The following is a 27,816-nucleotide window of genomic DNA, read 5'->3' as shown; positions in this document are numbered from 1 at the left end:
TAAGGAGCCTTTGAAAGTGGTTGTTAGTGAATTTTGACAAAGACTGAATGAGACATTTTCCTGTTGAAAAATAAACTTGTCAATGCTCGATAGTGGACAACAATGGTGTCACTGTTTATATAATAATGTAATATAATATGTATTTGATGTATCAGTCAACAGTCACTTTTAATGCAGCTGAAGCTCTTATTACCATGTGAGGTGAGAGAGATATCCCATAATGATCTGTTTAAATTGGCTCACTGATGTGATGAAGTGTAGATGTTACTGTCATCTCTTGTGTGTCATATAATGTCTATTTTTCTCTTGTTGCAGTCTCAGGAGGAGGTCTGTGAATGTTCCAGTTGGCAGCTTTGGGATTAATCCTATGGATATTGTTGATATTGTGGAGGATTAATACCAAAACGGTAGCAATGCCCGCGAAAAGAGAGGAATCTCCGTCTGGCTGTGGTCCAACTGCAGCCGAGGAAGATGTGCCCGCTGCACAATCCCCCTTATCCCCCCCATTCATTCCTACTAATTCCTCAACACACAATGAGGATAACAGTCCTCAGGCCAGCAGTGCCTCTGGGGGTCTTGCAGTTAAAACAGTGGAAACTGAGGCTCTGCAAGCATCCTCTGAGATAAATTCACAAAAGTCATCATTGCGAACGAACACCCGGAAACCTCCCAAAACCAAGGTGCCAATGCTGAGCTCAGAGCCCGAGGCGAGGGAACGCCTTAGGTTTATTCTTGGAGCATCGGAGGACAACTCTTCAGACGAGGATCCTCTGGTCACTAAACCTCCAAGTGGTGCATCTCAGCCCCCAACCTGCGCCCCCAAATTCTCTACTCAGCAGGCGTCTTCTGCAGTGCCACAGTCCAGCCCCTCAGGCATGAAGTAAGTAACCTTGTTTCTAAAGAATTGATTGAATGTCAGCTGTCTCGGGTCGGGCATGTTTTCATCACTCCACAAAGGTGACAAGCCTTGTCTAGAAGTTTTAACTCTGGCATGTGACATAAACATGGAAGCATCTCTCTCGCGCTAAATATTTGTCTGAGGGTCACCCAGTCAGGTGGTAAGACCCAGCTGGTGGAGACAGAGCAAGTACAAAACGGCACGTCACCAACGTGGCCTCGGGTTGGACCCACATTTTTTAGTTCTCATTAATGGGGATGGGGGGGGTGGGCTGTAATTATATTACAAAACAGAGTTGTTTTTTAAGTTCTTTGTAGAGGATTACTGTCTCAAAATATGTGGGTTAAACACGTGGCCACGTTGGTGACGTGTCGTTTTGTTCCTACTTGATCTGCCTCCACAAGCTGTTTCTTATCACCTGACTGGGTGGCGTTGACCTGTGCTGTTGTCGCATGTCAAACACCCCCCAGCTCTATTAATGGAGCAAGGGCTTGTGCAAAAACGACTTTGAAAACTATGGTGTGACTCTCGGTTACAACACAGCTAACAAAAGACACTTAAAAAACCTTCACTCAGGTTTTTTGGTGCACACAGCAACATGCTCCGTTTGACATGCTTAGTTGGATTGATTTACCCAAATGCATAAAGCTATGTGTGCGAGCAGGACTTGTGGAAAGCATCATGAAGGAGAACAAGGTAAGATAATTTACTCTCCCAAATATAATCCTTAGAAGCATCTTTCTGCAGTTCAGAGAAATATTTTTATCGCATTTTTATTTTTATTTTTTTTTATAGAAAACAAATCTTTTTGTACATGTGTGTACAAAGATTTCAGCCTTTTCAGGTCCAAAAACTTTGGCTCCAGATTTTGCTTGGATAATTGTTGCTTTCTTTTATAAATGAAGTAGTAGTAGAAACAAAACACTTGTGTCCTGTGTCAGCCTTGCCTCTTTGTATATTTAGAAGAAGCAGTCTGTGATCTGTCACAGGGATCTGTAGAATATTTTGCAGCAGATGTGGGAGGGGAGAAGGGCACATGAGAGGAAGCACTTTGTAGAGGGTGCTTTGTTTTTTTATTTTATTCTAGTTTCCCCACTAAAAGGCATTAACGGATACTATATAATGGAGGGAAACAACTGTCAGGGTCTCAACTTGTTCCCATGTCTCTGAAGGTAAGTGCTATTTAAAGTTGGATTCCGTTCTGTGTAATTTGATACTTTTGCTGCATAGTTTATTATGTGCATGTGTCAAATGCTTTATGTTACAGCTCCAGAGAAAAAAGGAACCGTGGGTAATTACTTTGTATGAAAGTAGAATAGATACCGGAACAACTTCTGCATACTTATTTGTGAACAGGGGGATCACGTTTGTGCTCTTACTGTTACTATGTAACTGAATAGAGCTTTTATGGCACACATAAGTTTGAGGAAATAGAAGAGAGAAAACAAAAACACTCCGACAATGTGCACCCTCGAGGAGGGAAGTGTTAAAAAGACCACAAAAACTATGAAGCAGTAAAGAAATAAGCCAACAAGACTACGTCATGTTTGTGAATAGATACTCTTTGGTTGGTAAAGTACGTGTGTAAATGAACTTCTGCCTCGTATTCTGGAAAAAGATTAGACTGTGTATAAACATGGGAACACTGCGTGATGCAGAGCTGCAAAAGTTGGTTAAAAAACTATCTAAATAGCGGTGCGGTCTCTATTAACAGAACAGCACCGGAGTTAGGTTTAAAGTTCATATTGGCTCGGACAAAATTGCACTTCAACTTCACAATATCGTTTACTGATGCAACACAGGTGTTTCTCAGTGATATCTCAACATGGGACAGAATTTATATGAGATGGCTTGCGTTGCAATTGCAGTGAGACTTTGGAATGAACACGGCTCCAGGCCGCTGATAAGCATGGTCCGTAATTTTATCTTAAGTTATTGCAAAACATGGAACAGTTGCTTCGTATTTGTGTTCTTAACCTAATCAAAATGTGTTCAAAATGTTTCCTATTATGTGTGTTGTTTAAATTATAAAGGAATTCAAACATGTCCACATGTCAGTAAACCAGATGAGATGATCAGTAACCTAGAAATGTAACGTGTGATTGTAAAACCCTGCAAAGAAACACATGGAGACTCAAGTTAACTCTATTGATCATTTGGGTTTATGTCAACATAGTTAAATAAACTGCCTGGTATCTCTAAAACTAGCTTGCCTGTTGATTTGTGATCTTTTTGAATGTTTCTGAATATATGTTTTATCACTCATGACTTCTGCTGGACCCACCCTGTTGCGTGTTTGGGCTGTGGTAAAGTTTGTATGAATGCATCAGGCTGATGACATGTTTACCTTTTCTATTGTCTCTTTTTGTTGGTGAACATCAGATAAAAAGGTGCCTATTTTCTGTCATAAATAGTTAGTTTTTTCCGTGAGTTGATTAAGAGCAGTTGTACGTTGTTATTTGGAACAAATGGACTGGAGGAGAGAGAGTGAACTTTGACTTGGGTTTTTTTGATTTTCAGTGCTCCCTTGTTGTTGCTGCTGTATAGTTTGTGTTCAGGTTCTTGGATTATTTGATATTTGTTTCAGCTTTTATGTGGAACGGAATACACCCAGGTTATCGTGTTGTGCTGTGTAATTAGAGGATACAACTAACCATGACCTTTCCACTCCAGGCCTAGCATGTCTGGTCTTCACTGGATGAAAAAAGGACGTAAACACAGAAAGATGGATCTACAGAGGGACTTCACCGTGGCCTCTCCTGCAGAGTTTGTTACCCGGTTTGGTGGCAACCGCGTCATCGAAAAAGTAAAGTCCTCCCTGTTTTTGTTTTATCTCTGTATTTCATTACTGAAGGACCATTGCAGCATTTCTGTCTTTCTTCAGGCTACACAAGTGTTTCTCTTTCTGTTGCAGGTGCTGATTGCTAACAATGGCATAGCTGCAGTCAAATGCATGCGTTCCATTCGTCGCTGGTCCTACGAAATGTTTCGTAATGAAAGGACCATCCGTTTTGTTGTCATGGTTACCCCTGAAGACTTGAAAGCTAATGCAGGTCATTGTGAACACAACACTTATCAGTTTGTATTTCCCAGCAGAAGATATCACCCATCAAATAGTATCATAATCGTATCATCACATGTTGCTTGTTTCCTTTATAGAATACATTAAAATGGCAGACCATTATGTGCCTGTACCCGGTGGGCCCAACAACAACAACTACGCCAACGTAGAGCTGATAGTTGACATTGCGAAAAGAATCCCAGTGCAGGTACTCTTTGTCTGTTTTTTTTTTTTTGTTCTTTCTGGTCTGTAACCTCTATTGACCTTTGACCTTGCCTACCTGTTCATAAACGTCTGGTAAATGACATTTAACACTTCCCTCTGTGTGTCTCACTATGAACAGGCTGTCTGGGCTGGTTGGGGTCATGCTTCAGAAAATCCCAAACTGCCTGAGCTGTTGGACAAAGCAGGAATAACGTTCTTAGGTAAAAAATTTGTTTGAAACCACAGAAAGTTCACATCATTTTTAATTTTGTTTATTCGTACTGGTTTCAGATCTCATTTTTCACTGACTGTATTCCTCTCAGGCCCGTCCAGTAAGGCCATGTGGGCACTCGGGGATAAGGTGGCTTCCTCTATTGTGGCTCAGAGTGCTGACATTCCAACACTACCATGGAGCGGATCAGGTGATGATTTTCCTCCTGCAATGTCTTAGTTCACATAATGTATAGTAGCGCAGTGTTTGTCAGTGTATTCATGTTCTCTGCATGTGTGTTGTGCTGCTGCAGGTCTGAGAGTGGACTGGGAAGAAGACGACCAGTTTCTGGGCAATGTAATCAGTGTTCCTCCGCTGGTCTACTCAAAAGGCTGTGTAATTGATGTAGATGATGGACTAGCAGTGAGTATATTTAACAAAGTCATATTAATATCTTAAAAATGTGTTCTTTTTCACCCACATTATTATTCTCTTTATGGAAGAATCTTTTTGATAAATTACATTTCATGTGGTGTTTCTTTGCAGGGGGCTGAGAGAATTGGTTATCCTGTTGTCATCAAGGCCTCTCAAGGTGGAGGTGGAAAGGGTATCCGGAAAGTTGAAAGTTCTGAGGATTTTCCAAGCCTCTTTAGACAGGTTTGATTTGATTTACACCCCCTTTTTACACAGTTTAATTTGGTCTAATTCTGACAGCTAAGTTGTTTTGTTATTTTGAGTGCAGGTTCAGACAGAGGTACCCGGCTCACCTATCTTCGTCATGCAGCTGGCTCAGCATGCCAGACACCTTGAGGTTCAGATCCTGGCCGATGAGTACGGAAACGCCATCTCTCTCTTTGGACGAGACTGCTCCATCCAGAGAAGGCACCAGAAGATCATAGAGGAAGCTCCTGCCACCATAGCTTCTTCCTCAACATTCGAGCAAATGGAACAGGTTAGCTTACATCACTGCATGTATTTATTTCACCACTAAATGGACACTTGTCTGGTTAAAACTTGACCTTCGGTCTCCTCTTTGTGGTCCAGTATGCTGTGCGATTGGCCAAGATGGTGGGCTATGTAAGCGCAGGTACTGTGGAATATCTTTACTCTGAAAATGGAAGTTTCCATTTCCTGGAGCTGAATCCTCGCCTGCAGGTGGAACATCCCTGTACAGAGATGATCGGAGATGTAAACCTGCCAGCTGCCCAGCTTCAGGTAAAACAAAAAGAAGAAGAATCATACCTTTGGAACAAAATTACTATGTGACTATAGCCGGTATTGCCGGTTCCAATCCTTCCATTTTAACTGTTTCATCTATCATAGATTGGGATGGGCATCCCCCTTCATAGAATGAAGGACATCCGCTTGCTTTATGGAGAAACTCCGTGGGGTGACAACATTATTGACTTTGAGAATCCAGAATACATGCCAAGTCCAAGAGGACACGTCATAGCTGCACGGATCACCAGTGAGAACCCTGATGAGGTAGAGCTCCATTTCACCAACACACCGTTTTGTTCTGTTCTTTTGATTTGCAACACTGACTCGTCATCCTTGTGCTCTCTCCCAGGGGTTCAAGCCCAGTTCTGGCACCGTACAAGAGCTGAACTTCCGCAGCAGTAAAAATGTCTGGGGTTATTTCAGCGTGGGGGCAACTGGAGGCCTCCATGAATTTGCAGATTCCCAGTTTGGACACTGTTTCTCCTGGGGAGAAAACCGCGAAGAAGCCATCTCGTAAGCCGCTTTTGTTTTTAGTACCAATGATTATTTGATATCTAATCTTGAACAATTAAAGCTTCCAGGTGGCAACAGACAGTTACGCTCTAATGATGATGTAACTGCACATGATGTAATACAATTATTTGAAAACTGCAATGACTGGCCAATAGTATAGCACCCCTCTTCAAACTCACCTTCACCTGCTAACCCCTGCTCCCTACCCATTACCTGCTAACCCCTGCTCCCTACCCTTCACCTGCTAACCCCTGCTCCCTACCCATTACCTGCTAACCCCTGCTCCCTACCCTTCACCTGCTAACCCCTGCTCCCTACCCTTCACCTGCTAACCCCTGCTCCCTACCCTCCACTATCGGGCTCATTCCGTTGCAGCTTCTCCAGTTTTCTTTTTGTTTGTTTGTTTTGTTTGCTCCATTGTCTTTCTATTTTTTTGTTTTGTTCTGTTTGTATCTGTCCTATGTAAAGCGTCTTTGAGCATTTTGAAAAGTGCTATATCAAATTAAAGTATTATTATTATAATGCAATTTTAGAAGACATCTGTGCAATATACTTGTACAACTAATGCAATTTATTTGTGGTGGATTTAGGTTGACTTCTATATAATATAATATGAAGTTTTAGCATTCAAAAAATCAGCTGTCATGTTTGCCATGTGCTTCAGGAACATGGTGGTGGCTATGAAGGAGCTGTCCATTAGAGGTGACTTCCGGACAACGGTTGAATATCTCATTAAGTTACTAGAGACGGAAAGCTTCAGAAACAATGATATCGACACCAGCTGGCTGGATCGTCTCATTGGAGAGAAAGTGCAGGTAGGAGACCAATGACCTTGTCTCACAAATCATTACACGGCTAAGTAATTGGTCACTGAAGTTGGGGGTGTTTGTTTGTTTCATGAAGCTACATGCTCCTCCTACAGGCAGAGAGACCAGATACCATGCTGGGTATTGTTTGTGGGGCTTTGCATGTTGCTGATGCAAGCTTCCAAAAGAGCATGTCTGATTACCTGCATTCACTGGAAAGGTCAGTCGACACAGTCCCCTGTTATTAATGTCTCACTACAATTCTCACTGTATGTTTATATATTTTACTTATTAAAAACTACTGCATCCATAGAGGCCAAGTACTGCCTGCAGCCAGTCTCCTCAACTCTGTCAATGTGGACCTAATATATGAAGGAGTCAAGTTCTGCCTCAAGGTATCTGCTTTATTCCCTTCACACATTGCTTGTGTGACTCTTCTTTGTTTTAATCAATACGTTATCACTTCTGCTACCTGCAGGTTGCTCGCCAATCCCCAACCACTTATGTCATCATACTGAACGACTCCAACATTGAGATAGACGTCCACAGGCTGAGTGATGGGGGGCTCCTGCTGTGCTATGACGGCAGCAGCCATATCACCTACATGAAGGAGGAAGTGGACAGGCAAGAGCTCTTGAATATGTCGATCTAGTTTCATCTCTTCGTTTGTTTGATTATTAATTACCTCATCCCCCACAGCTATCGCGTCACTGTTGGGAACAAGACTTGTGTATTTGAGAAGGAGAAGGATCCCACGATCCTGAGGTCGCCCACTGCCGGTAAACTGCTGCAGTACGTGTTAGACGATGGAGGCCATGTTTTTTCAGGAGATACCTATGCAGAGGTTGAGGTGAATGTGACACATGTTGGTAAAATAGATTTCTTGAGGCATGCAGTATTTGTATTTACTGGCTGTTTTGCGCTTCGGTTTCAGGTGATGAAGATGGTGATGACGTTGACAGTGCAGCAGTCTGGTTGTGTTCACTTTGTCAAGAGACCTGGAGCTGTTCTCGAGCCTGGCTGCGTGGTGGCACATGTAGAGCTGGATGACCCCAGCAGTATACATCGGGTAAATTAATTTGTGTTCTCTTAATTGTGTCTAGTAATCACTATAATATTGTTGTGATGTTCAGTTCTTGGCTAAAAAGTGTAAAATATAGGCCTTTTATTTACTCACTAAAAGTGTTTATTGTAACCTTTGCCCGTGTTGAATTTGTATTCTGTTCTTTCCTGCTTTCACCTCCGGTCATAGGTGGAGCTCAACACGGCCATATTGCCACCGCAGCAACCACTGCCCATTGTTGGTGAAAAGCTTCACCAGGTGTTTCACTCTGTGCTGGAAAACTTGGTGAAAGTCATGGCCGGCTACTGCCTTGAAGAGCCTTTCTTTACCAGCAAGGTACACAGCAGGCTTTCTGCCTCGACAGATTCTTAAATGATGTCATCGATGTTAATCATATGTACATGTTCACGTCTGCAGCTGAAACAGTGGGTAGACACCCTGATGAAGACCCTCAGGGACCCCTCGCTGCCGCTGTTGGAACTCCAGGAGATCATGACGAGCGTGGCGAGTCGCATTCCTCCCAGTGTGGAGAAAGATATCCGTAAAGTCATGGCTCAGTACGCGAGCAACATCACCTCTGTCCTCTGCCAGTTCCCGAGCCAAAGGGTGAGTGACGCCGATGTGCGGTGTCATATTGCTGTTTGCAGTTGTGCAAGTTCTTGATGTAATCTAATGATGTTTCTCTTTGTTTATTCCAGATTGCAAATATTCTAGACAGCCATGCAGCAACCCTGCAGAGGAAGCCTGACCGAGAGGTGTTCTTCATGAACACTCAGAGTATTGTTCAGCTGGTGCAAAGGTTAGTTTCCTTTTTTGTCAGATACAGATTGTACAGCAGTAACACATGGAACAATATCACATTGATTGATACATGTCGAAATGTGGCTGGTCCAGGTACCGCAGTGGAATTCGAGGTTACATGAAGTCTGTGGTTCTTGATCTGCTGAAGAGATACCTGCAAGTGGAGATACAGTTTCAACAGGGTGAAATTAATACATTGAACTCTAGATGAGTACATTTATTTCATAACCATGGATTGTTTGTCATAGCTAGCATATTTGTACTCTTGTTCTCACAAACAGCTCACTATGACAAGTGTGTTATCAACTTGCGACAGCAGCACAAACCTGACATGAGCCCTGTGCTGGAGTACATCTTCTCTCATGCCCAGGTTTCCAAGAAGAACATCCTAGTCACAATGCTCATAGTAAGGCCTCAACACTGCCACAACACTAAAGGCAAGCAATGCTCAACACTAAAGTTTTAGTGAAAGACACTTTGTACACTGTGTAGGACCAACTGTGTGGAAGGGATTCCATGCTAGCAGATGAGCTCATGGCCATTCTGAACGAGCTCACACAGCTTAGCAAGATGGAGAACTCAAAGGTTGCCTTGAGAGCCAGACAGGTAATGTCAGATAAATACTATTATGTTTGTTTAAAATGTGTTCAATCACGCTGAAAGACTGCATACCTCAAGTTGGATACTTTTGTGAGAGCATCATCTTTTTAAGGTTATTCCATCTGTATGGATTTGATATTATAATTTTAAATGTGCCATAGGTCTTGATTGCGTGCCATTTACCATCATATGAACTGAGGCACAACCAGGTGGAGTCCATCTTCCTGTCAGCCATTGACATGTACGGCCACCAGTTTTGTCCAGAAAACTTGAAGGTCAGTCTCATTGTGTGGCAACGTTTAATTGTAATCATCCTTTGCTGGAGCAGCTTCAATATCAAATTAATATATTTTTTCTTCTTCTTTGGCACAGAAACTTATTCTCTCTGAAACCTCAATTTTTGATGTTTTGCCCAATTTCTTCTATCACGCCAACCAAGTTGTCTGCATGGCTGCCTTGGAGGTACGGTCACGGTATTAACACCTTCTTTCATATGCATTTTTATTTCTTAAATGGTGATAATCTCTGGTTTTGTCTGGACTCTCAGGTGTATGTGCGCAGAGGTTACATCGCCTATGAGCTGAATAGCATCCAGCATCACCAGCTGCAGGATGGAACATGCGCTGTAGACTTCCAGTTTATGCTGCCATCATCACATCCGAACAGGTAAAAATGAATGCTTCACTGAACTCAAATCAGAACCAGTTATTGCCATGTGTGTTTTCACATACATGGAATTTGTCCTGGCAGGAGGTGCATAACATTTAACATTTAACAATAAACATTTAACAATAAACAGAGTGCAATAAATGGGAGCATGAATGTTTACAACTCAAAAGACTCTTTAAATAACACATTGTTACCACTTCCACTTCCAAAACTGGACAGATATTACGTCAAGACAGCGTCAGAGGCTGTGATGTTGTCACAGTGTGTGGGGGCTTTTATACAATAATACTTGATTTTGTGCCTGTTTATGGATGAATCCAGGCTTTACAAAACATTATTTTACGCTACGTCATCCGTCCAGTCTTCATTATCACACTGACCTGATAGATCAATAAACATGCATTGAATATTTATCCTGTTCAGTGGTGCAGGTGGAGAGGCTATACGCTGCTGCTGTAACTGCTTATGGCTAATAGTGAATGCAGAATGCTTTTAGCCACTGGACATGAATGTGATTGTGCACAGCATCTTGTTTAGTGCTTTAATCTAATCATAATGCCTTGAGGTAGAGGTACAGTTTGATCATCCACTGCTAATACTCGCCTGTCAATCATCTGATTTCAGAGGGAGCAACCCTACTCTCAACAGGTAGAGTAAAGCTCCTCCCGAACCAGCCAGACCACCTACCTGATCGTGTGTATGTCTCACAGCAATGCTTGCAGAATGTGCTGTGTTGCTTCTTTCCTTCTATCCTGTGAAACCAGTGACATTTGCTTAAGGACTCCTCTAACAAGTCCTTCTTAATTCACTTTTTAGCAGAGCTTCTTCATATGTTTCTTTGTTGCTTAGCAATACTGAGCTTTTTGAGAGGTTCATATGTTTTATTTGTTCCATGTTCCTCTTAGAAACTTCAAGCCGGGTTTTTTTTTTGACTGCTGCCGAATGGAGAGCCTGTACTCTAAAGCTTCAGACTTCTTGATTTGCAACTCCCAATCAGATATAGTAACAATTGCTCTGGATAACAACAATGCATAATCTCTTTCAATTCAATACATTACATATGGCCATCAACTGTGTGTAGTTATAATTAGATATGAGGGTGATCATACTGGCTTTTTGTCAAATACATAAGAACACCGACTGCAGCTTGAATTGCTCTCTGTATGCATCAGTGACGTGCGGTGAGGTTCGTGGCTGGTCAGGTGCTGACTCTTTCAGAGTCACATTTACAAACATATGAACCCAATAGAGTAGCTTAAATCACCATTCAATTGGCAGCTTGCATATTGACTACTTGTTGTTTTTCATATTTAATATCAGCATTCTTTACACACACATAGGTAAGGTACATATTTGATTCCACCAATTTATAGCGGCTCAGAGAAAGAGCGCATTTCCTCTGCACCCTCAGTGTGCTTTTAACTTGCCATCGCAATTCTACAATTCATACTAATTCAATAAAAATAGGCTGTATAGCCTACTGCAGTGTATGCAAGGTCTTACGTTTACTTGTAAAAGTCCTCCTTATCTTCTTTTCATTTTAAAAGTTTATAAAAAGATTATAAAAATCATTGGAATCATACAGAAATTACATTTATAGCAAAGATGAGTAGGGAAATATTCATATTTATTTTACCATTATTTGCTCTGCCTCCCCTGACCACACGTCCCTGTATGCATATTTGTACTCTTGGCTGTTCAGTGTTTTTTTTTTTTTTTTTTTTTAAACGAACCTCTCAATGTGAACATTCAGTGGGTCAGTCCTGCTCTTACTCCCTCTGTGTCTCTTTCAGGGTTCCCGTGCCAGTGAGTGGATCAAGCCACTTCATAATGAGGCGGCAGAGCAGTGAACTCTTTCTGGAAGGAGCCTTTTCTCCCCCTTGCCAGCGCATGGGTGCCATGGTGGCTTTCCAGTGTTTCGACGACTTCAAAAGGTCCCTTTTGAACTTGATTATGATGTTTCTTTCTCTCTTCTGTATAATTGGAAAAGATGTGTAGATCAAATCAAAAATAAGTTGCATGTTGATGTGTTTCTGTTTTTCTTACAGGAATTTTGATGAAGTTCTCACCAGCTTTGCAGAACCCCTCTTGGAGAGTGCTCCATTCTCAGAGTCCTGCTCCAGTCCGTTTGAGGAGGACTTCAAGGTGAGCGATGTGGGTGTGTAAGAGTCACTGTCTTATCAATACAAAGGATGTTTTCATCTGTATCACTAAAGCCACCGAGTTCTCCCTCATCCCTTACAGAACACGAGGGAAAACCCGATCCACATCATTAACGTATCCATAAAAACAGCAGACACAGAAGACGATGATGCCCTGGTTACAGCCTGCACCGCCTTTGCCCAGTCAAAGGTCAGCTAGCTTCTTAACACGAGGCAGATTCTTATGAATGTGAGATATTGTTTATTTTATATTTAATCAAAAATGGTGATGATGTTTTTTTTTTACAGCGAGCTGTCCTCTTTGAATATGGAATCAGGCGAATCACATTTTTGATTGCACAGAAGGTAAAAGCACACAATGTAGTTGGTACTGTGATGTAACTGGTAACTTAGTCATTAATTAATAGTTTAAGAAAGCAAATAAGTGACTAATATTCATTTTTATTACTAGAAATTACATTTTTATTTATTTATACTGTATGTTGTTGCCCCTATTGCATGTATGATTCTGGCTGGCTACTCAAGAATGTAACTCAATATATACCATAATAATGTAGATACTCTCATAGCTGTCCATGTGAATTATTGTATTATCTATAAATTAGAGGTAAAGCCGGATTATGCTGCAGTTCAAATCTTTTTATCCAAGTATATGACCATGGCTGCACTCCTTTTGTTCAGTAAAGCTCCCATTATAACTGCTTTAAACAAGTACACATTTACTGTGTAAATACACTTATTTTAATTTTAATGTCATTTCAACAGAGAGAATTCCCCAAGTTCTTCACTTTCAGAGCTAGAGATGGGGTAAGTTCTTCTTCATAAAACCTGTAATTGTAGAGTTGATAATCGGATCGCAGTTAGTTAATGAGCTGAAATGCGTCTCTCCTCAGTTCCTGGAGGATCGTATTTACCGTAATCTGGAGCCGGCTTTAGCGTTTCAGCTGGAGCTCAATCGCATGAGGAACTTTTACCTGACAGCCGTTCCCTGTGCCAACCACAAGATGCAGCTGTACCTCGGTGCTGCTCGTGTTCAGGAGGGAGCTGAAGTCACAGACTATCGCTTCTTCATACGAGCTATTATCCGCCACTCTGATCTCATTACAAAGGTTAGTGGAGCACCTGGAAATAACAGCTTTCTGACTTTTTACCCAATGTGAAATGCTTGTAATTCCTTGATTAAAGACATTTTTTGTAATATTTGGTTAGTGGCAATGCTTTGGGTGATTTAAATCTCTTTTTATACACAACCAGGAAGCCTCCTTTGAATACCTTCAAAATGAGGGAGAACGTCTTCTGTTGGAGGCCATGGATGAGTTGGAGGTGGCTTTTAGTAACACTGGTGTGCGCACAGACTGCAACCACATCTTCCTCAACTTCGTCCCCACTGTCATTATGGACCCCTCTAAAGTCAGTGTCCAGCACGTTTAAGCTACCACTACAAGTATTATTCTTTATGATTGCATGCCTTGTTATGATTACTTAGACATTTATATGACTTCTTTGTGTATACCAGTTTTATCTCTCAGTGGTCTTTGTCCTCTTCTTATGACCCTCAGATTGAGGAGTCTGTTCGCTCCATGGTGATGCGCTACGGCAGCCGCCTTTGGAAGCTGCGGGTCCTGCAGGCGGAGCTGAAGATCAACATCCGTCTGACACCAACCGGGAATGCCATTCCTGTCCGCCTGTTTCTCACGAATGAGTCTGGCTATTACTTGGACATCAGTCTATACAAGGAGGTCACCAACCCAAGTTCTGGACAGGTGAGGACACTGAACTGAGTTTGCCCCTTCCAGCATTGTGTGAAAAGAATTGTAACTAAAATATGTGGTATATAGCAGAAGATGTGTTCTGTGTGGTTGTTTTATAGTTTTATTTTTCCCTTTCCAGATCCTGTTCCAGTCATATAGAGATAAGCAGGGTCCTCTGCATGGCATGCTGATCAGCACTCCCTATGTGACCAAAGACCTGCTGCAGGCCAAACGCTTCCAGGCTCAATCCCTCGGGACTACATACGTCTATGACTTCCCTGAGATGTTTAGACAGGTACTGCTAACTCTTTGAATTAGGTTTATTTCATTTTTTTTTTTTCCTAAAATGTCTTAATCCTACTTAAAATATTCCGGTAGGCACTGTTTAAGCTGTGGGGTCCAGGGGACAAATACCCAAAAGACGTGCTGATGTGCACCGAGCTGGTTCTGGACCTTGAAGGTCGACTTGTGCAGATGAACCGCCTGCCTGGAGACAATGATGTAGGACTTTTTTTTTTAAAGCATTCAAGTCACTTCATGCTTTCTCAGTGTGCTGATGCTGATACTCATTAAAACCAATTCTTCACCAGGTGGGAATGGTTGCCTTCAGAATGAAGATGAAGACTCCAGAGTACCCAGAGGGCAGAGAAATCATTGTCATCTGCAATGACATCACTCACATGATCGGCTCATTTGGTCCTCAAGAGGATGAGCTGTTCCTCAGGGCGTCTGAGTTGGCTCGGACCGACGGCATTCCCCGCATTTATGTTGCAGCCAACAGTGGAGCACGCATTGGCCTCGCTGAAGAGATCAAACACATGTTCCAGGTGGCCTGGATTGACCCCACTGACCTCTACAAGGTGACCTTGTCATGTGTTTCTACTAATATTTACACTATACAAGTTGAGGCACTGACAACAGGAAATAGTGGAGCAATATGTATGTGTGGTTTTACATTTCTTATCACAAGTTATTTCCATTTCCCTGCAGGGCATCAAGTACCTCTACCTGACACCACAGGACTACACTCGTATCAGCTCCACCAACGCTGTTCACTGTCACCATGTAGAGGAAGGTGGAGAGTCCAGGTGCGACAAATCATCAGTTTGGCTGATTTTAGGCTGACACCCTTAACTTGTGTCTGTGGGATAATAGAGATTTGGTGCTTTATGGTCTTTATCACTGTGTACAGGTACATCATCACTGATATCATCGGGAAGGACGAAGGTCTCGGGGTTGAGAACCTGCGTGGTTCTGGCACCATTGCTGGAGAATCCTCTCAGGCATATGATGAGATTATTACAATTAGTATGGTAAGAATGTGGATCTGATTTCTCCTAGTAAAAGTGATCCTCTGGGACATTATCGTGTGAGTCACTTTTTCTGCTCTTACAGGTGACGTGTCGCGCTATTGGAATTGGAGCCTATCTGGTCCGTTTGGGACAGAGAGTGATTCAGGTGGAAAACTCTCACATTATCCTGACTGGAGCAGGTGCTCTGAACAAGGTTAGTTTGGTTAACAAATGCCATTGTTATTGATGAATAGAAAATATTTGAAGTGTTGTCATTACAAATAAACACCTTTGTTTGGATCTGGTTCGTCCATGAATAGAGAATTGGAGACAGCGTTGGAGACAATCTTTGTATGAAAGTTTCTCAGTGGTGCATGAAGCAAACAAAAGTTTGACTGAGTATACAATTACCAGGATGTTCGACACTAGCGTTTCTTTTAACCCCGCCTTCCAGCCGCTCCATCTCAGGCTCATTCGCATGAACTGAGGAAGGAAAATAATTTGGGGACTTGTTTATTGTACAACTTTTAGAAACTAATGATTTAGATAAGACTATCCAAGTGTTCTTGCTGTGAAGATGATTTACCTACAAAATTAATAAATAAAGTATTCACTGACAGCTTACGGTCGTCTCTTTCCCAATGTTCGTCTCTGGGGAAACAAAGTATTTTTGTGCCCAATGGCATCACATGAAGGAACTGGAAGAAATTGTTTTCAAAGCCCGAGTGCTGTTTCCGATGGTGTGGGTCTGTCAGGGTTTGCTCCGGATGTTTGTTTGCCAGAAATGTGCTTTCCCGGGATGTTAAAGGATATTTTGTTATGCATGCCATCTGGTGGTTTGTACAATTACTGTATTTGCAACATAATTAATTACATTTTAACTGTTTAGCCTAGTTTTTTTGCCTACTGTATCTTCCTACTGGCAAACCGTTAATTGAAGAACAGACTTGGGTGAACACCTGAGAGTGAGAGGAGGACCCCAAAAAACTATATTGTATCTGCATATTATTATTAATTCAACACTTCAGTAATAAATTAAATGTTGCAGGCCCGCTGATTTGTGATCCATTTTCTAAATGGCCTGACCGTGTCATTGAGGTTTCTGTTTCTGTGCAGGTATTGGGCAGACAGGTCTATACATCCAACAACCAGCTGGGAGGGATCCAGATCATGCACAACAATGGAGTCACACACACCACCGTGCCAGATGACTTTGAGGGCGTCTTCACCATCCTCAAGTGGCTCTCCTACATGCCAAAGGTTTCGCTGAACATGTGAAAGTTCATGTAGTGGGACTTTTAGGTCTATAAAAGTATCCGACCGACCCTTCAGCTCACTAACTATTCTTCCTCTTCTCATTCCAGAACAAACACTCCCCTGTGCCTGTCATATCAACTACAGATCCAGTGGACAGAGAGATAGAATATACTCCTACGAAAGCACCGTACAACCCCCGCTGGATGCTGGCTGGGAGACCTCACCCCAGTGAGTGTCCAACTCTGAAAGCTATCTTTTCAGTAATCAGCCTGGTTAATGGTCTTTTTTGTCTGCATTAATGTTATTAGCGGTGAGAGGTGCCTGGCAGAGTGGATTCTTCGACCATGGCTCGTTCATGGAGATAATGGAGTCTTGGGCTCAGACGGTGGTAGTGGGCAGAGCGCGGTAAACCTGTCTACACTCAAATATTATATATATATGCTTTTATTAAATCACACAGTAAAATTGTTTAATAACTTTGTTGAATTAAAACAGGTTAGGAGGAATTCCCCTTGGTGTCATTGCCGTTGAAACACGGACAGTTGAGTTCACGGTCCCAGCTGATCCAGCAAATCTGGATTCAGAATCTAAAGTGAGTAAATGTCACCACATGTTTATGATTTAAACGGGTTACATCACATCACACTGCGACATTAATGTTCCTGATTTCACACAAACATGCCATCAACACGTCAAAAGCTCATAATCACGCAAAGCCACCTGGGTTGTATGGTCATTTGCAGTCTGTGGTCTCAGTCAATCAGTCGGTTTGGTCATTCGTTATTTAATTATTTATTTTCTAAAGTCAAAATATGACCAGGTATATTATTATCACTATAAAAATGTCAGTATGGTTGCTGTCGTGAGGGCTATTTAGTTATGTGGTTTCCAAACCATATAATTCCTGCTCACTAGAATTCTGTAACAAAAGTTCACAAGAGTCCTCGAATTAGCGCAGCTTCCTGCCTCCAGACAGAAATCACTTTCTAAAATGATTCTCTTTTATTATAGTTTGGTATATTTATACTGAGGAAGTTCTTTAGAAATTAGAATTATATACCTCCACCAATCAGATTTGAGCAAGTCGACCCAAGTCGATCTGGACAGATGTTTACTTTAATATCTCTTACTTTACCTCATATTCCCGCGTTCTTGTACAGGTCAAGTTGACTTCTTGGCCGGTCATTAAATGTCCTTGGCAAGTCACATCATGTTTGTTTAAAGGATCTAGCTGACATTTTGTCAGACAGACCCTGTCTAGTTTTATCGGGAAATGTTCTAATGACTTATCCTTCTACCGGATGTGTACAAATCTCACAAGGTCACATACGCTTATTTTTCAACAACCTCTACTCATGTTGTTGTGTGTAAATGTCAGGTTCTGCAGCAGGCGGGCCAAGTGTGGTTTCCAGATTCAGCCTTTAAAACGGCTCAGGCCATTTGTGACTTCAACCGTGAACATCTTCCTCTCATGGTGTTTGCCAACTGGAGGGGCTTCTCTGGTGGAATGAAAGGTAACAGATGCATACTGAACTTTACAGAGAGACTGTATTACATTCAAGAGTTTTTAAAAAAAATTATTATTATTCCCATTTTGTTTCCAGATATGTATGACCAGATACTAAAGTTTGGCGCCTACATTGTGGACGCTCTGCGTACTTTCCATCAGCCGGTGCTGGTGTACATCCCACCACATGCTGAGCTGAGAGGAGGATCATGGGTGGTGATAGACCCCACCATCAACCCACTGTGTATGGAGCTCTATGCAGACAGGGAGAGCAGGTACATAAAGCAATACTCTATTGAGTTCCCAACCTAAGCAGCAGGTGTGTTTGTGAGAATAACCAGCCTTTCTTTTGTCTCCCTGTTGCTGTTGTGCTTTCTGGGTCCAGAGGTGGTGTGCTGGAGGCTGAGGGTACAGTGGAGATCAAGTTTAGGAGGAAGGATCTGCTGAAGACCATGAGAAGACTAGATTCAGTCTATGCTAGTCTGGTTGAGCAGCTTGGTAAATGCTATTTCTTGTTCAACTCACTAAACCAATTGATTTTCCTTTTTATTTCCATATGCCTGGGATGTTCATAACCTTACTGGCAAGTCTTTGAGTAGCTCAATCCCTCACTTCTGTTTCCATCAGCTTCCCCAGAGCTGTCTGACACACAGTGCAAAGAGCTGGAGTTAAAGCTCAAAGCCAGGGAGGAATTCCTGTTGCCCATCTACCACCAGGTGGCAGTGCAGTTTGCAGATCTCCACGACACCCCAGGGAGGATGCAGGAGAAGGGTGTCATCACTGTGAGTGTGCACTTTATGAACACTCTGATGTTAAGACTGGCAATATGTGTGTGTAGATGCAGAACAGTAGATGCAGAACATAAACTTGTGTAAAAAGACATGAGACTGTGAGGCAGTAATGCTACTCTTGACAGGATATTTTGGATTGGAAGAACGTGCGGACCTTCTTCTACTGGCGTCTGCGTCGGCTCTTGTTGGAGCAGGTGGTGAAGTGTGAGATTCTGCAGGCCAACAAGGACCTTAGTGATGGACACATGCAGTCCATGCTTCGACGCTGGTTTGTTGAAACCGAAGGAGCAGTCAAGGTGACAGTCAGAGACAGCTGTTGGGATAATGAGTTGAATTCTGCAAAGAAAACAAATTTATAAAACTTTTTTTTTTATGGGCATAGGAGAATTTTTGCGTGACAGTATTGTTGTCAAGTAATCCTATTTTTTCATCTTGTTAATTACAATGAGCATTATTAACACTTGCGTACTGTAAGTCTTAAAAAGCTAATATATCTTTCTACTTGGCCTGAAAATATGTGGTTGCTTTTGTTTCTGAGTTCTTTATTGTGAAAGCTGATCAGAGACTGTCTGCTTTTCCAGGCCTACCTCTGGGATAATAACAAAGTAGTAGTTGAGTGGCTCGAGAAGCATTTAACCAAGGAGGATGGAGTACGATCAGGCATCCGAGAGAACATCAAGTACCTGAAAAGAGAAAACACTTTGAAACACATCCGCAGGTATGCAGACACACTCACACACATTTTGTGACCTATTGATGTGGGCTTATTTTTATTACAATAATCTTATCACTGCCAAAGCCACATGTCACATCTTAATGAATCTGAAAATGATTTTCGCTGTGGAATGTTACATTACAAAGCTACATTGTGGACATAAGCCTGACTCCTCAATGGTGGAATGAGCTCCCCATTGACATCAGGACAGCAGGAAGTCTCTACGTCTTCCGCCGCAAACTAAAACCACATCTTTTCCGACTATACCTTGAATAAAGAAAGTAGCACTTTAGTCGCACTTAAATGGCACTTACTTATAGCACTTTGTAGTTTGACCTTCTTGAAGAATTTGTACTTTCTTTATTCTTGTTGTTCTGAGTTTGTACTCGTGGTTGAATGCACTTATTGTAAGTCGCTTTGGATTAAAGCGTCAGTGAAATGTAATGTAATAACATAAATGGATAAAGTACGAGCCAATAGAGTCACAATCACTCCATCGGTTTGGTCATGTTTAGCTCTCATGGCCCGAAGAACATAACACTACAGCTACACTGACCAGATAGCTTAATCCTAAATCATTCATGGCAAACAAACCGAAGAGATTCACATATTTTAGCTGTTGAGTCCATCCTATATTTGAGACCTCACTGAGATGCATGAAAGTCATATGTTCTGCTGCAGAAATAACAGAATATACTGCAGCTCAGCTCAGAACAGTTTCTCTATCTCTGCATGTTCTGCATTACTCCAGCTTTACTCCTTGTTGTGTTCCAGCCTGGTGGAGTCCAACCCAGACGTAGCCATGGACTGCATCATCCACATGAGCCAGAATATCACTCAGTCCCAGAGGGCCAAGCTCTCACATCTGCTTACAACTATGGACAGCACCAGCACTGATTAAGATGCAGAGCTTTATCAGGTTATGTTATTAATTAGAGCAAAAAACAATGCTCTAGTTGATTGTACTGCATTGGTAAAGAGATGGGATTTTTTTTTTTTAAGGGTATAGTTGGGGCACAAAGTGACTTTTTCCTCAGCGATCCCATAACCACTACAGTGCTCTGACTGTCGTAAACATTGCTGTTGAATGGTGTCTTTGCAGGGACATCGTGATCCGTTCCACTCTTGATTGACAGGTAGACAAAGAGTTTGTCTTTTACATTTGTGAGGTAAACAGTCAGTCATTTCAGCTGCGCGGTCCAGGAACTTTCTGATTCACAAACTATGACTGTAACGCACATTTCATTGGGCTGTATTTGCACATAATAGTGTGACTGTGTAACTAGGTCTGTTCAGTCAATTGAGGCCAGAGTTGCGCGAGCTTCATGAAGTGGGAGACTCAATATTTAGGTGGTTGTGATTGTGGTTGTTGTCATGTTAAATAGAGAATTGAATGTAGTTCGGACAACTGATCAATTCTTTGATCTATTCTCAAGTAAAACAAACAAAAAATATATATTTTTGCGTTGAATAAAAAAATATTTTTTACCAGTATTGTAATGTAGAAATGTAAATCAAGAACAGAAGAAGACATACAAAAAAAATTGTATTATGGACTCAGTCGTCCAACCCAGCCGTCCATCTTTTCATTGACACTTAATGTCTTTTTATGTGTATCTATGCTGGAGGGTTTTGTGTTCAAAGACAATGTAAAGAAGGATAGGAGATACTGTGACACTTTATGTAATACTTCTGAGCTTTTCTTTAATTATTTGGGGTATTTCTTTGATATAATGCAGTACTTATTAAGACTCAGGTTGGCCAATAATCGCCAAAGTGGTTTCCCAAGCAATGGCTTAATTTGCCTCTCCTCTGATCAAAACAGTGACATTTAATGTAAATGTACATAAACTCTGTCCTGTGTCTTGTATTCTACTGAAGACTGTTAATAAATATCACTGATATATTTTTGGCAAAACAAACTTCTTTTATTCACCCCTTTGATTTGTATCATGATCAAATTAATGAACATAATATACATCTGACTTTGAGGCATGTTAATCACATTGTGTAAAAGAATAATGTGTAAAGTCTGGATTATTCAAAGTGTTGGCACACATTGGCATTTTGGGATGAAGTGGGAAGAAAGAAAGAAAGCTTTTCTGTGGAGATAGCAATTTGAAACATTCAAATATATACAGCAAAAGATTGATAGAGTCATCACCTTATCCAGCTGCCTTTTCATAAATATAAATAAAACATCACAGCAATAATGTCTAGCACAATACAACAGACAAGAGATGGGGAGCTACAGTATGGGAGGGCCTTTAAACGCAGAGAGAACAGTAGACAAATTGGCAGATGCTAACTTACATGTTCATCTCCATATCGTCTTTGTTCTCATACAGGCTTTAAGTCTTTGCTCGGCAAAGCTAGGTATTATAAGTCTTACACACTTTTAGAGCAATTACAGCCACGTCTTTACTTATCAGCAGTTTTAGTTCTTAAGGAGCAATTTTCTTGTGGGTTGCAAGTGAAATGATGTTCAAACATCCTTTTCCAAGTAGTTCCCAGATGACTGTAGACGAGCTGTGTGGTTTGTACGTTTAAAACACAAAAGAAATCAGACTTCGACCTCAGGTTTCTTCAGTTGGCGTCCACAGATATCCAGTTAAATGAATCGGGTACACTCTGCAGGAGACAGTCCAGCTGCTTTATAACAGGGCGATGGGCTTGCTGTTGGCTGGCGCGCCCATGTACTGGGAAGACAGGTGGTCCTGGGAGGTGTAGGAGGCGTAGAGGCCTGTCACTTGCACATCTGACAGCGGCATGTTCGCTCCAGTGGAGACAGAAGTGAGGTTGGCTGTTCCCAAGTCACAGTCTGATAGCCGCAGGGGTGAGTTACTGAAGGTACCCAAAGCATCCAGGTTAAAGCTGTCGTCCTTCATTTCCTCCCACAGATTACCTGTGCAGATTGGTAGAGAGGTTAGTGTTCTGATGGAACAACACTTTGATTATATAGTAAACAAAAAACACTTACACACCTATATATGTACCTTGAAGGGCAAAGTCCATGATGCTCGGGTCCAGTGCATCCACCTCTGTGTGTGTATCACCATGCACACTGTAGAAATCATCCGGCGGCTTGCTGGGGTGCTGGGTGAGTGGACTGTGGGACATGTCAGGGACCGTGTGGAGGGGAGGAGTCTGGGCCGGGGCAGGGGACATGGGGGCCAGACGGGCCTGAGCGTGGAGCTGGGCCTGAAGCTGGTGGTGGTGGTGGTGGTGCATGGGTAAACAGGGCAGGGACAGCGTGACTATTGGCTGAGGCTGCATCTGGGCTGAGACGGGCAGCGTGAGGCCAGTGGGACAGCTGGGCAGACGGGTCATGCCGGACTCTAAAGCCTTACGTCTGCAGTTCTCCGGGCGGTCTGTGATCAGTTTGTCCAACTCATCTGCAGGAAAAACAAAGATGTTCAGTTAAGTGAAGTTAAAACGTGATGTCAGATTTGGAAGACTCGTTCCCTTTTTTTAGGAGTAGACCATTAACGGAATTAATTTCTAACCAGGGTTGGCCATGCTGCGACGGATGGCTGGGAGGTCCTTGCGCTTCCACTTCTGCATCTCTTCCTCCATCTTGTCAATTTTGGCAGGGTTCAGCGCCCACAGACAGCCCTTACGGGATGAGCTGCTCGTCTTGTTCTCCACTTTCTCAAAGCATTTGTTTAAGGACAGGTTGTGTCTGACTGAGTTCTTCCATCCATCAGGTGCAACCTGCAAGGAGAGAAGTGGTTTATAATGAGTCACACTCTCTATCTACACGCACCTTCTCTTTTAGTCCTTCTCTGTCATATTTATAGAGTATAATACCTTGAAATAGGGGAAGTGTTCCTTCATAAAGCTATAAATCTCACTGACTGGGAGGCTGCCAGTTTTGCTGTTCTTCAGAGCCATGGCAATCAAACAGCTGAAAAGAAGTCACCAAAAAGAACATTTATTTGAGAGTAATTCAAAGCAGAGAAGGTGAAACACACTAAAGGTAATTCAGGAGATTTGGTGGCTATTATATTTTATCTCCACAAGTGAGACTTACCTGTAGGAATAGATTGGCTTGGGAAAAGACTTGGGCTGCAGCTCCTGGTCTTGTGGAGCCAGTCGAGGTTGAGTGAAAAGACTTTGGTTGTTGAAAGAGACATTGCTATACAGCCCACCAGTTGAACACTATAAGAATAAAAAGAGACAATATTAAGGAACTTTATAATTTGCATTAATTCATTTCAACCAGTTAACCAACAAAAAATAGCTGAGAGTTTGATACCTGTTGTCCAGTTTGGGTCAGAGAGTAGACGTGCTGCTGTGTTGGCTGGTAGACTGAGGTAGGGCACTGGTATCCTGGAGACGGCAGCCCATTCATGGAGAATGGAGACATCTGTGAAGCAGATGATATTTGTCAATCAACCAGATAATACATAACACAGACAATTTTTCTTTGCATTGCTGTTAAACTCACACTTCCGCTGTGGGTGTTGATGATGCTGATTCCCAGAGGGCTGTGCTGCATGTTGCTCTGAAGGTGGAGCATGGAGCCTTGACCCGCTGTCATCGCAGACATGTTACTCAGCTGAGCTGTGAGAAAGAATGGCCAGATTACTGTTAGATTCATTGAAAGTTCACTGAAAACTTCATCAGATCTTTTTTCTTCTTCTTCTTTCTCTTGCTGGTTTTATTTTCATCCAGAGAGTTATAGTGTGATATTTTGGGTTTGAAGATGTTGGCTGTAGCATACAGTGGAGTATGGGGCTTAATGTTTAGGGTTTTTTGATGGCACCAAAGAAATACCACGTATAGGAAGCGTACCATTTACTGACTTTGACATTTCTTTCTTCACAGAGACAGAGTTGAAAGTAATTTACAATTAAATTCAGTATGAGGTCTTTGGATATTCTTTTAAGAAACACTTTCATTATGTCATGCTGTTTTTCTAAATCTGTTGAGCACAGTATTAAGATGAGCAAACATTCATAAATAAAACTAATAAAAAACTATCCAAATTGATTAATCTGTCCTATGGTGAAGAACAGCTCCCAATGACAAAAACATCAATATTTTATCAGTCATTGGTCATTATCTTTTGCTATAAAACTGTGTTTTTATTTGCAGAGGCCAAAAATCCAGAAGAATCCAGCCAGTGCTGATCTATCCAATCACAGAGATGGTGCGGTTTTTGAATGTTGAAATGTCCCCTCCCTGTCTTCTCACCTGTCTGTTGCTCCAACAAGCTGCCCTGGGAAGACCCGTTACTGTGGCCTCGGCTATCAGCCATCTGCTGTAGTCGGGGCACATCCACAGAGGTGAGCCATGACAGAGACTGCAGATCCCCAGGGAGGTCCTCCTCCCTCAGCTGGGAGGGGTCCGTGGTCAGAAGCCTTCAAGAGAGAAGGAGGAGGGGTGGGGAGAGGGGGGAGGTTAAACACGGCTGTCAGCTCAAACACACACACACCAAGTGGAATTTAAATATAAAACACTTGATAGAACATTTTGTCCTTCAAAGTCAAAACCATTGCAATGGGTCTGAATGTGGGCAAACAGAGATGAAAGCTGCTCAGTGAGGCCGTGTATTAGCCATGCCATCCAGGATTTACCATAAGTAGATTAACTACAAGTGTTATTTAGCAGGGACAGTTTTAATCAACAATGAGGGAATTAAACAAGCTTTCCATTCACAGTAAATCATCTGTTGAGATTGTTTTTCTTTTCTTCTAGTTCTGGCACTTTGTTTTCCCCATTAATACTTGTCTGCTTTATTGATCGCGATGAAAAAATATATTAAAAAAATAAAATAAATGCAAAATAACAATTTAATTTGATGTATTTTATGTTTCATCTAAAAATGCTTTTTAACCCCACAATGTTATGAATGCTTTGTTAAAAATTGGATTTCTGTTTAACCAGCGCACTGCCAATACCAATCACCTTTCAGTCTTTTATGTGGCCAGTCTCAAAAAGGAAGAAAATAAAAGAGAGGAATCCTCTTGAATCCTCTCCAGTCTCCCCTGCACACACACACACTTACTGTGCAAGGGTTTAGTAATTGGGGTCGCTATGACAACACCTACTTTTCAGTTAGGGTCTGTAGGAGCCCTCCTTCCCCCCCCCCACTCATACACACACAAACCAAATCTCCTAATAAAAAAATCAACCCTGTGTCAGGTGACCAGAGTCTCCCCTTTCACCATTGGCTGAATCATAAGTAAACAACACATGAGAGCATTTGAAACATGGGACAGCAGCACATGTTGCCTGCAACAGTTGGCCTTGTCTATTGAAAAATGATCACCTATTGTGTCCCAAACGACAAATCTGCCCAGTGGCACGTGGCTCTATTGTCTTCCCCAGACCCTTCCTTGATTGTCTCTGTCGTTTCTTTTCTTTACACAGCCCTTGCATTAATCTGTTGGAATGACAGCCCTCACATAAGAGGGACAAATAGGATGCCATCTGCTTCCCTGTCCCTTTCCAGCCTCTATCCTCACCCCAACCCCCAACCATCACACTCCTCCCAAGCCAGAGAGGGGGTGCAAATGTAGTTTGAGGTCAGGGCTCTGTGTCTGCTGTCTGAATAAGTGACATCATTGCAGCCAGAAATCAGCAGCACACGTCCCAGAACACCTTGCATGCGCCAGGAAATGATTTAGAGTGATCATCCTTTTGCAGCAGGTGGCATTTTGAAGTTTAACACCCTGCTTGTTAGTGTGGCAAGATCTCACAGCTGGAGCTGTGAAGTTCAGTGGTCCTTTTGTGAAACTGACTCTCAATCTTTTTATTTTTCTCCGCCTGTTCACTTCTGACAAACTGTAGAAAATAATGTTGAAGCATAATAATTGGAGAGTCTATAACTGATTGAATGTCAAAGCAACTTTTTTCCACTTTTGTTAAGTATTTTTTGAAAGCATAAAGTAAACTAATTATGTACAATATTTGCTATGGCTGTTCTTATACTCTTAGTTTCATAAATCTACTAAAGGTTGAAATTCTCCATTAAAATGACCTAATACAATTTATATGCTCGAGAGAGGAGGGGAGATGTTACATGGGGATATTCCCACCTCCCCTCCTCTCTCTAGCATATAAATTGCTCACTGATGCAAAACATGTTGAGCTGGTGTCTCCATTTATCATCCAAGCCTTCCCAGAGGTTTAACAACACTAAATATTGCACCTCCTCCTCTCTCCCTCCTCCCTCCTTTTCTAATTGGGATCCACTTGTGCATACTGGTGACCCAGAGCGCCCGTCTCCCCCCGAGCCGGCAGGCCAAGAGGCTCAGGCTCTCCGTGTGCCGACAGCGGGAGTGTAAACAGAGCTGATGGTTTCTGACAGATCCATTCAGACTGAAAATCATTTATTCTTCAGGATTTTTTCTCTCTCTCCTTTTCCATGAAACCCCCCATGCACAAAAAGAGCTGTCCATCTACCTTTTTTAAACGTAGTAGGGTTAGACAGCTTGTACCGTGACCATTCGGGAAACACCTTAAAGGGTTTGATTAATCAAAATAGGCTTTTTTATCTATTGAGGCATCATATATTTGACAAAATGCAAAACAAAAATAATTAAGTTGTTTAGCGCTAGAAGCCCTAATATAACTGAACATATTTAAAATCACAAGTCTTACCTGTAGTCCTGTGGAGAAGGATGATGCCCAGCATTCTCAATGATTCCTGACATCCTGGATGTAATTCCACCTTCGATCATTTCCTGGGATATGTGGTACCACTGCAATACAATAAATAAAATGAAGACACGTTAGGTCATCCCACAGTGAGTCTTCAAACTGAGATAAACAAGCTATGTATAAGTAATGATCACAATACTAATAATATTCTTCCAATTGTGCAAACACATGATTTATTCCACAGAAAGCAAGCACTTCAAACTCAAATGTAAGTCTCAATAAACATTAAACACAAAAACAAATGAATAGTGTAATCATAGTATCAGTGGGCCTTTGTTGTTGCTTAAGCCCATTTTACAGTTTGAAAGTTTTTTGATCCCCTAATTGCATTTCATGAAAATACATATAATAATATACACTGTCAATAAGCATTCATTCAAATTGTTTTACATCACAGTTTGGTCACATTAGCTAAGGTTTAAATGTAATTTAGCCTGCCTCCAGAGAAATTATTTTTAAAGTAAATAAAATCCTTAAAATGCCAATATGCTCATAGAAATTAACAACCCTACAAAGACTATGATGCTAAAAGAGAGAAATAATAATAAAAAATCACCTGTTTTGGATGATATTGAAGAACGTGTGAGCCGGTCGAGAGTCCCGTACTGTATTTCGCTGTGTTG

General features: G+C 41.8%; 2 protein-coding genes across 4 annotated transcripts; one reads left to right on the top strand and one right to left on the bottom strand.

The window, feature by feature from the left end:
* Window positions 1-335: 335 nt before the first annotated feature.
* On the top strand, window positions 336-24,747 carry acacb (acetyl-CoA carboxylase beta; the record flags this gene model as incomplete). Of its 3 annotated transcripts, XM_079221607.1 has the most annotated exons (54): window positions 336-880; window positions 3,572-3,704; window positions 3,813-3,951; window positions 4,058-4,167; window positions 4,303-4,384; window positions 4,487-4,585; window positions 4,688-4,797; window positions 4,921-5,031; window positions 5,117-5,326; window positions 5,419-5,589; window positions 5,698-5,859; window positions 5,945-6,108; window positions 6,773-6,923; window positions 7,031-7,134; window positions 7,228-7,309; window positions 7,393-7,538; window positions 7,614-7,764; window positions 7,849-7,983; window positions 8,167-8,313; window positions 8,395-8,583; window positions 8,676-8,776; window positions 8,872-8,960; window positions 9,060-9,184; window positions 9,271-9,384; window positions 9,540-9,653; window positions 9,751-9,840; window positions 9,926-10,044; window positions 10,672-10,695; window positions 11,841-11,981; window positions 12,096-12,192; window positions 12,292-12,399; window positions 12,498-12,554; window positions 12,975-13,016; window positions 13,103-13,318; window positions 13,464-13,619; window positions 13,769-13,972; window positions 14,100-14,255; window positions 14,339-14,461; window positions 14,551-14,820; window positions 14,951-15,048; window positions 15,153-15,273; window positions 15,356-15,466; window positions 16,369-16,512; window positions 16,617-16,737; window positions 16,818-16,914; window positions 17,005-17,101; window positions 17,888-18,023; window positions 18,114-18,291; window positions 18,402-18,514; window positions 18,644-18,798; window positions 18,933-19,103; window positions 19,389-19,525; window positions 20,297-20,441; window positions 24,623-24,747. In XM_079221607.1, 53 exons carry the CDS (start codon window positions 336-338, stop codon window positions 20,421-20,423), a joined length of 7,293 nt encoding a protein of 2,430 aa, XP_079077733.1. In that variant the 3' UTR covers window positions 20,424-20,441; window positions 24,623-24,747. The 3 variants fall into 3 exon arrangements, with proteins under 3 accessions (XP_079077733.1, XP_079077732.1, XP_079077734.1); XM_079221606.1 differs by lacking the exon at window positions 24,623-24,747 and having other exon boundaries at window positions 20,297-21,430; XM_079221608.1 differs by lacking the exon at window positions 24,623-24,747 and having other exon boundaries at window positions 684-880; window positions 13,103-13,322; window positions 13,468-13,619; window positions 20,297-21,430.
* foxn4 (forkhead box N4) lies at window positions 22,177-27,213 on the bottom strand (the record flags this gene model as incomplete). The annotated part of the gene is made up of 9 exons (XM_079221609.1): window positions 22,177-22,427; window positions 22,519-22,917; window positions 23,029-23,236; window positions 23,333-23,429; window positions 23,556-23,683; window positions 23,781-23,891; window positions 23,973-24,088; window positions 24,722-24,888; window positions 27,134-27,213. 9 exons carry the CDS (start codon window positions 27,211-27,213, stop codon window positions 22,177-22,179), a joined length of 1,557 nt encoding a protein of 518 aa, XP_079077735.1.
* Between the last annotated feature and the right edge of the window lie 603 nt (window positions 27,214-27,816).

The sequence above is a fragment of the Taurulus bubalis genome (assembly GCF_910589615.1).
Source record: "Taurulus bubalis genome assembly, chromosome: 8".
NCBI classification, from domain to species: Eukaryota; Metazoa; Chordata; class Actinopteri; order Perciformes; family Cottidae; genus Taurulus; species Taurulus bubalis.
This window is presented reverse-complemented; position numbering and strand designations above follow the sequence as displayed.